The sequence below is a fragment of the Echiichthys vipera genome, assembly GCF_963691815.1.
Source record: "Echiichthys vipera genome assembly, chromosome: 7".
In the NCBI taxonomy this organism is placed as follows: domain Eukaryota; kingdom Metazoa; phylum Chordata; class Actinopteri; order Perciformes; family Trachinidae; genus Echiichthys; species Echiichthys vipera.
Genome location: NC_139832.1, coordinates 9,735,872 through 9,745,964, shown reverse-complemented (window position 1 = coordinate 9,745,964; position 10,093 = coordinate 9,735,872). Strand labels below are relative to the sequence as shown.

General features: G+C 37.6%; 1 protein-coding gene across 1 annotated transcript; it reads right to left on the bottom strand.

The window, feature by feature from the left end:
• Window positions 1-2,513: 2,513 nt before the first annotated feature.
• Window positions 2,514-6,645, bottom strand: LOC310949658 (uncharacterized protein). The gene is made up of 12 exons (XM_083917161.1): window positions 6,543-6,645; window positions 6,382-6,425; window positions 5,532-5,595; window positions 5,183-5,314; window positions 4,180-4,284; window positions 4,051-4,100; window positions 3,821-3,940; window positions 3,665-3,710; window positions 3,491-3,562; window positions 3,166-3,319; window positions 2,986-3,068; window positions 2,514-2,892 (listed from the first exon to the last, which is right to left on the bottom strand). Exons 1-12 carry the CDS (start codon window positions 6,573-6,575, stop codon window positions 2,740-2,742), a joined length of 1,056 nt encoding a protein of 351 aa, XP_083773287.1. The 5' UTR covers window positions 6,576-6,645; the 3' UTR covers window positions 2,514-2,739.
• Between the last annotated feature and the right edge of the window lie 3,448 nt (window positions 6,646-10,093).

The following is a 10,093-nucleotide window of genomic DNA, read 5'->3' as shown; positions in this document are numbered from 1 at the left end:
CAAGGCTGGCACTGTAAATACTGCAGCAACAACTTTTGAGTGAGAGCCACGGTTTTGGGGCAGAACTCTGTCATTAACAGAAGAGCGAAGACATTCAACACCACAGGGTGGATGTGTCTCACTTACCTTCTTTATATTAATAAGGATTATAAAGATGCATTTCTTGAACTTTTCTTTTTTCCAGTTGCCTCCTTCAGAGTAAGGCTGGGAAACACAGGATCTGGCACTGAGGAGTTCTGTAGGAGTTTTCTTTTTTCTTTTTTTTTTTTTAGAAATTCAAGATGCTCAAGCGCTGCCGCCTCTGCCTGGACACTAAAGCAGCTGCTATTGTATATGTGATCAGTGTAAAAGTGAAGAAAGATGATAATGCTGTGTATTGTTCTTGTTCTCAATGTATTTTGTTAAATACATTGTACTGTAAAGCAAATGGATTTTGTTGAAATATGTTCTACATCCGTGCATTGGTTCTGAAAGAACAACATTTAAAGCAAACAATGTAAAAGTCGCCTCAGTTCTGTCATTACCTGTATTAAAGAATAAATATCTACTTGTCAGCACCATTTTTTCAGGAAAAATCTCCCCCTGCCTTTGATATGGAGTCAGTTTTAACACCAGATATAAAATTACCATCAGCAGTCAAGCAGCCACTGGTGTTCCTTCCCAGGAGGCAGGCGTGTGCATATTGATCAGGAATCTTATAAAAGGTGTGTCACACAGATGTACTGGTTTGAACTTCCCATGTAAAGTCATCCGTCAAAGCATGGTTTTTTATTGTCTGGTTGTATAATCACCAAAAGCCCCAAACTGTTGGCAGTCTTTGCCTTGTAGGTTTCATTTTTGTTTTTGCCTGTAGAGACTGAACATAAGTGATCGGTGTTAACTTCTGAGAGACAGTAATTACCTTCTAGAAGCATTTAACCGAGATCACCGTCAGTTTGTTTGCTTTTTATCATAATATAGGGCCACAAATGAGCATATGACTTTAATAGACTGCTTTTATCATGTTGTATCTTGATGATCTTTATGAGAAAATGTGAATATTGTTTGTATACTGTCAATAGAAAAAAAGTGTTTTCTTTTACTTCTAATTTTCTCACACAGCTCTGTGTTCAGTGTGCCAGCCTACTTCAGTAACCTTGGAGATGGAGGACAGAACGCATTTAGAAATTGTGAAAGTCATTTCTAAGTCGCCATCTTGCAGTTCATTCATCATATTCAAAAAAGTCACTGGGCAGATAATTCATGGAGCAGTTATGCGTACACACAGACAAACATGAACAAACAGTGTCGACTACAGGGTGGGTGCTGTTTATGTCAGTGAACCCTGTCATGCTCGAGAATGATTAATGTGATAAAAGGTTTGCCTCTGGTTGCCTACTTTTTACACAGGAATATGAAAGCTGGCAAATAGTGTAACTGGGTCATTCATAACAACTTGCAGTGTGCTGCCCAAATGCTTCCATACGTTGGCCTTCTGTTAGAGGGAACAAGATGCATCAAATCTCTTTCTTAGGTAGACTACTGTATATTTGCTGAGTGGCTGCTTTTTCAATAACACTGTGGTGCAGTCATTATTTTTATCACAGGATATCTATAAATAAACAGGATATCTGGGCTACGTCTGATTGCAACCAGGAAGTTCAACTAAGGTAAAAAGGTGCAGCTTATGCAGGCTGCATGGCTTTAAAATGACATAGCAATGTGGATCTGTGATAATAGTTTGACTTATTTATAATTCATCATAGGACTAATCATGTAAAGGTGTTTGTATTAGTTCCTCAATTGAATTCATAATGAACACAATGGAGAAAAACACAGTTCTGCAGAATAGAAGACTTGTTTCTAAGCAAGCCTTGTTTTATGTATAACCCTAGGTTTTATTATATAAAAGGCGAGTGAACATCAAGTTTACTTTACAGTACAGTAGATAAATGTCAGGTGATCTTTTGTTTCAAGCTGCAACTGGCTGTCCTGCAGTCTGTCAATCATAAACAGCGTTCAACTCAGTGACCCTCACACATGCTGAAACGTGATGGAGTTTAGTATTCTATAACATGAGTGCACCGATATGTGCTTGTGTGTGCATTTGTGTTTGTGAGAGAACAACCATAAAACATACTGTATATGCCTTAGTTACAAAACCACATACTGTTCTTTATGAGATACGGTTGTGGTCGCACACAGACATGACAAAGCAGATATCGTGTTCTTTTGTCAACTCATAAATGCCCCTCAGACTGAACTCTCTGTTACTGGCTGTGGCATATCCTTCTGAAATGACACAACGGAGAACACAGAGTGCCACGCTAACAGGTTTGTCATCATTCTTGTGTTGAACTACTGAGTGAATGTTGCATAACTGGTCAAAAACAATGCAGTAGGTTAAAGAGCACCTTATGACATTCCAGAAAATAAATACATGACAATAGCATCTTAATAAAATACTATATTGATAATTTGCACATATATAAATACAACACAAATTTACAATTTATCCGGAAGTCTTTTTTGTCGCCATTTATTCTAAAAAAAATGTTGCTATAAACAACTATATGACGTATTTCAGTCCATGACAAAATGAGCAGCTGCAGAGAATAAGACTTTTCCACCCAACATTCTGTGTTTCAGTCTAGATTGACATGAAGTCTTTAACTGTGCAAGCACGCGGTCAGTCTTCCTCTGGCTCGTAAGTTGTTTCCCCAGCACAGCAATGTCTCTCGATGCATTTAGGGTAAACACTCAAAGCGAGCTCCTCAGTGATTCATCAAAGAAGGCCAGGTGGTCGTGTGCCACCAGGGGTGTATTCTCCCCGAGAACGGCCTCCGTGAAGTTGGGCCGTCTCCAGGCGTAAACCATACTGTTCAGGAAGCCTTGCAGGGACACACTGGCAGCCTGAAATAAACAAAAACAATACTATAATCTAGAACTTAGACATCGGATGAAATTAAATTTGCTCATTCGAAATCTGATTCTTGTGAAACTTACCTGTATCATATAAAGGCCAAAGAGGCTGCGTTGTTCAATGTTTGTCCAGATCATCAGGGTAGACAGCAGAATGAGGACAAGAGCTACAGCAGGAAGAAATGTAAGGCATCGATCGGATGTACATTTAAAGTTGCCGATGTGTATTACGAAAGCTACAAATGTTAGTCTGTGTGTGTGTACCTGGTGTCCAGCAGAATAAGATGACCATCACCATATTTCTTGCTGTAGAAAAAACTCTTTTGAATCTCCTTCTTGAACGTCCATCTCCCTCCACAGGAAAAAGCCCTTCCTGCTCATGTCTTTCATACCATTTACCGACCTTATAGTAAATGACCTAAAACAAGAACAAAGTCAAAGATTACCGGCTGCTTACACACACGTAAACATACTATTCAAGGCTTTAGATACTGTAGTAGTATAAAATTACAAGTTCCACAGATAAGGCAAATATACAAGACGAAAGTATAAGTGACATAATGTCCAAAATGCGAATGGGATTACTTACAGAGCAAGACAACATCACTGGTATCACAGCAAGGAATAGAAAAACTCTGATGAAAGTGTCATGAATTCTCTCCTAGTAAGAAAAGCAACATGAGTCAGTAGAGTGCTTTGCCAGGTATACTCAGACAAATAGCATGACAAAAATACTCAAGTTATGAGAACGTTTTATACTCACAGTATCAGAGCAGGAATCCTTCCAGACATGTAAGAACAAAATACAACTGAGGAAAAAAAGAAAAATCAAAACTGTAAAAAAAAAAAATGCAGGGAAACAAGCCTATTTCACTTCTGTAACTTATTTGAAAGTTAATAATAAAGCTTGTGCGCTCACCTGGTGCAGTATTGGCTATCATTACGGACTATCAATGATCTGTCAGTGGCTGGGATCAGCGAAGTAGCTTTTATGAAGGGAGCGAACACGTATGCTAAGTATATTGCGATGGGAATCAACCTGTGAAATTAGACAAGCAGAGAAACAGAATTAAATTGTGAACACCACAGGTAAAATCCATAAAGTCTGGAAAGGTTATTGAAGCTATAGTGTGCTGTTAACAAACTTACCACACAATGGCATATACCGGTATAGTGACTACTTTCCTTCTACACCCACTCTGTAAACCACACAGATAGAGAGGAATAAATGATTGACTGTTTTTAAATGATAATCCTCAAATGCAGTGGATGCCTCACCTGTCCACCGTCATCCTCTGTGGGTCTTGCTCTCCACCCTTGGATTGCGCTCTTCGACTTCCATGCATAAACCACCACCAGCAGAAATGAAATAAAATAAAATGTCTGGAACGGAAGAGGCAAACACACAAAGATGCAACTGTGACGTATAACTATTTATTGTAGCACAATATACAGTGATGCAAAATGTGACAACATGCATAATGAAGTTATTAGTTTTTACCATAAGGGCACAATTAAATATCAGAGGTCTCGAATGCCTACAAATGTTGACTAGCTTAAAACACACGTCCTTGTCCTACAGTCCTACAGTCCTACTCCATGAATAGTTGGTTTGAAGTGGTTGAAATGGCCAACTGAGGTATTTTGCGATTAAATTTTAGGCTAGGGGTCACCTCATTTTCATCAACTCAGAAATGTAAACTGAACCAGTTATTTTTGCTATAATTAAATATTGGACTTTTGAAAGGCCAAACATTTTCCATATCTGCATTTTTAAAGCTCAATGAGACTGAGTAACACATTGCATTATTCTCTATTATGTGTTTGTTTTTATGTCAAATCAGTATCTACTCTTCTCACTGTAATTATAGACTTATGGAAAAAAATAACACTTAAAAACATATAAGTCTGAGTGAACAATACAGAGACATTTGAATGACTGAAGACATGACACGGCAAAACTGCTAACCACTTTGTTTTATAGATGCAATATATGGTTTTTACTTGTTTTACTGCTAGAATGACGTAATACAACTCAACCCTATGTAAAAATCCTGCAGTGATGTGATCAGACACTGAGATCTGGTCTGATCTGATCTTCAACCCTAAAACCTACACTTCAGCTGGGAACTACCTATCTAAGTGGATGTATTTACCCAAGCCTCTCTCAACTTCCCCTACCTTAAGAAGATTCCAGCAAACACCCAACAGGAAGAGAATCTTGTGAATTATTAATTTGTAAGGTGAAAGAAAGTACAGAGTGAAAGTAACCGTTCCTTACCAGTGACAACGGCAGGCTATATTGGCAGATGACTACACTGTTGTCACTGCTCACTTTGTTCATGATACTAGTGGACATCAGGATCAGAGCAGCCAGGAGGTCTGCCAAGGCGAGCTGTACCAAGAGATGCACCTGCAAACAAATACACAAAAAGGATGTTGCTTCGCTCTGAACTTTGAGATGCATAAAACACCTGCAATGAAAAATTCTGAACAAAAATAACAAAAACACAGATAAATCCTCAAAAACACCAGGATACAGTAACACAAAAATGTATCAAACAGCAGAAATACAGATACAGACAAAGTGACAGGCATGCATATACAAAAATACATGCAATATGACTCACTTGTTCTTTTAGATGCCTCCATCTCACTATGGAAACCATCAGGACAGAAACACTCCCAATAACACTGCAGGTGATCAGAAATATGTGCAGCATTAAATAACACCAAAAATTGATCAGCGCTGCTTTAGTACATTGCTTGACCATGTATAGACGATTTAAAACGAATGAAGAACACAGAGTTGCAAACTCATGGTTATTTGGCATCGCATCAACATTAAAGCTGAGCCAAGATGAATTTATTGCACACGTCAGAATGAGACAGACATCTGGGTCTGAGAGAGCACTTATCTCTGGCACATGTGACACCTGCATAAAAAGCTGTAAAGTAAGCCTCACCTTGAAGGCTCCATGGTAACGATCTAACTGAAAGTGTTCCCGCTTTTTTTCTCAAGCACCAGTTTGCCCTCTCTCTTTTGCTTTCTTTGTCATGAGCAAAAGAAAGAAATTGAAATAAACTGAACTCAGTCCCCTTTAACTCAGTTAAGTGACTAAGTTTTCAGCAGCTACAACCAGTATATATATATCACTCCAATCACTCACAATGTATTTAGCCTACATGGGGGCAGTATCCTTGATAGAACAGAAACATTTGGAGAGCAGACTGGAAGAATTTAAAAACAAAACATAAGGCCACCTCCTTACTAATGGCAAAACTCTCCACAATCAGAAAGTTAAAATCATACTATTATTCTGCTGTTACAATATCCTTACTGTACAACTAATCTTAAAGCCATGCCATAACCAGGTTGCTATGTTAAATCTTAATGTACATAAATAGCATGTGTTGCTGGAAGGGTCAAATCGAGCACCAGAGAGAAAACGTATGAGGATGCATAGCCTACAGCATTACCTGGGAGTGAGTAACACTATGTACTCAGTAGAGAGAACATCAATCTGAAAAACAGAATTCATCCAGGTTATCAAAAATGCTCTCATTAATTCAGTTTTCATTCAAAGAAGCGCTTTTCATTTTCAATGAATTTATTCATGCACAGACAATGATTAGACTACCTGATCTCCACTCAGTATTCCGTCCAGCTCCATGGTGAATAAATGATCAGTCTATTCAAAACTCCCACTCTGTCCGGGCACAGCTAAATAACCTGCGTCCATAACAGGCCTTGGTGAAAATGTGTTTTCAAAGCACACCTCTATAAAAGTATTCACCCTGTCACGTGCACCTTTTGACTCCACCTGCTATAAATGTGTGCGTGCAACACTTCTAGGTGGGAATCCCCAGGTGCAATGTGAATATTCCTTGTCTTACCTCCAGTCTTTCAAGGAATTAAAAACACTTATAGGAGACAGGAAAGCAGTGAAACGGAGTTTCCTCTGTACTGTTTGGATTTTTACCTTATCTTGGTTATTAGAGATTAATGTTCTAACCCCCAAATAAAAAGTTTTCACATCAGATCTAAAATAACAGCTGTACTGTAGATGCCGTTATTTCCCCTGCTGCTGTGTCAAATGTATTCCCTGTGGTGAGAATGTATCTGTGATGTAGTGCATTGGTAACTAACAGTGTGCAGAGTGCAGTAACTCTAAACCCACCTGTTTGAAGCTTGCTTTTCAAAGGCATTTATCATATTATGATAAAGCCTGTGTTACAGAGACATCTAGTGTTAGGAATCGGCCGTGTGTGATGAAACAACTATTATTATCAACCACAACAAATCGAATAGAAAGAGAAAATAAGGTAATGAAAGCAAGTAAAAATTGTAAAGACGGACAACCTAAATAAATTGATCTGCTTGCATTTTTATGAAAAACAACAACACAAAGGTAGTGTCATGGCCTGTGTGGTATTGATGTGTGTTTTTCACCCTCAGCTTTATTTGCGAATTCCCACAAACATCATGTGACACAAACAACTGTAAAACAGCTCGGCATTATACTTAAAAAAAATATTATATATAAGGCAGTCATTTTTCATTTTAAAGAAAATAATAATCTTTTATTATGATGACATAACATAAGCACATTTAATAAGAAAGAGTACTTAAATACACAACACACAAAAATAAAACAATAAATACAAGGAAAATTAAGGCTATACAATCACATTTCCTTGAAAACATGTTGTGGTAAATACTTATATAATAATAATAATAATAATAATAATAATAATAATAATAATAATAATAATAACTGCACTCTAATGTGCACTACCAACTGGGTTTACTTCACCGTGTGAAATACTTAGCTCACTTCGATCACAATGTGCAATAGTAATATTTTTCATCTGTGCCTTAATGTAATTTTAAAGCATTTAAGAATATTGTAAATATTGTTCCTGTTATTTTTAGATTTTACATTTCCCTGTGTTTATATTGTGCAGATTTTTCTATATTTATCTAGAATGTATTGTTTCTTATTGATGATTCTTTTATGTTTGCTCTCCACTTTGCTGCTGTAACAACAGTCTACTGCATGTTTACATCATATACACCCGTTCACATGTCTGCTTACATCTGATACACGCATGTCTTTCTACATCTCACACCGACGATGTTCTCCGTATCTAACCTGTACTAACACACTAACATCCTGTATTCTAACCTGTACTAACACACTAACATCCTGACACTTATTCTAACCTGTACTAACACACTAACATCCTGACACTTATTCTACCTGTACTAACACACTAACATCCTGACACTTATTCTACCTGTACTAACACACTAACATCCTGACACTTATTCTCACCTGTACTAACACACTAACATCCTGACACTTATTCTAACCTGTACTAACACACTAACATCCTGACACTTATTCTAACCTGTACTAACACACTAACATCCTGACACTTATTCTAACCTGTACTAACACACTAACATCCTGACACTTATTCTACCTGTACTAACACACTAACATCCTGACACTTATTCTACCTGTACCAACACACTAACATCCTGACACTTATTCTACCTGTACTAACACACTAACATCCTGACACTTATTCTACCTGTACTAACACACTAACATCCTGACACTTATTCTCACCTGTACTAACACACTAACATCCTGACACTTATTCTACCTGTACTAACACACTAACATCCTGACACTTATTCTAACCTGTACTAACACACTAACATCCTGACACTTATTCTAACCTGTACTAACACACTAACATCCTGACACTTATTCTAACCTGTACTAACACACTAACATCCTGACACTTATTCTAACTGTACTAACACACTAACATCCTGACACGTATTCTAACCTATACTAACACACAAACATCCTGACACTTATTCTAACTGTACTAACACACTAACATCCTGACACTTATTCTACCTGTACTAACACACTATCATCGTGACACTTATTCTACCTGTACTAACACACTAACATCCTGACACGTATTCTAACCTATACTAACACACAAACATCCTGACACTTATTCTAACTGTACTAACACACTAACATCCTGACACTTATTCTAACTGTACTAACACACTAACATCCTGACACGTATTCTAACCTGTACTAACACACTAACATCCTGACACTTATTCTACCTGTACTAACACACTAACATCCTGACACTTATTCTACCTGTACTAACACACTAACATCCTGACACTTATTCTACCTGTACTAACACACTAACATCCTGACACTTATTCTACCTGTACTAACACACTAACATCCTGACACTTATTCTACCCGTACTAACACACTAACATCCTGACACTTATTCTAACCTGTACTAACACACTAACATCCTGACACTTATTCTACCTGTACTAACACACTAACATCCTGACGCTTATTCTACCTGTACTAACACACTAACATCCTGACACTTATTCTACCTGTACTAACACACTAACATCCTGACACTTATTCTACCCGTACTAACACACTAACATCCTGACACTTATTCTACCTGTACTAACACACTAACATCCTGACACTTATTCTAACCTGTACTAACACACTAACATCCTGACACTTATTCTAACCTGTACTAACACACTAACATCCTGACACTTATTCTAACCTGTACTAACACACTAACATCCTGACACTTATTCTAACCTGTACTAACACACTAACATCCTGACACTTATTCTACCTGTACTAACACACTAACATCCTGACACTTATTCTACCTGTACTAACACACTAACATCCTGACACTTATTCTCACCTGTACTAACACACTAACATCCTGACACTTATTCTACCTGTACTAACACACTAACATCCTGACACGTATTCTAACCTGTACTAACACACTAACATCCTGACACTTATTCTAACCTGTACTAACACACTAACATCCTGACACTTATTCTACCTGTACTAACACACTAACATCCTGACACTTATTCTACCTTTACTAACACACTAACATCCTGACACTTATTCTAACCTGTACTAACACACTAACATCCTGACACTTATTCTACCTGTACTAACACACTAACATCCTGACACTTATTCTACCTGTACTAACACACTAACATCCTGACACTTATTCTACCTGTACTAACACACTAACATCCTGACACGTATTCTAACCTGTACTAACACACTAACAT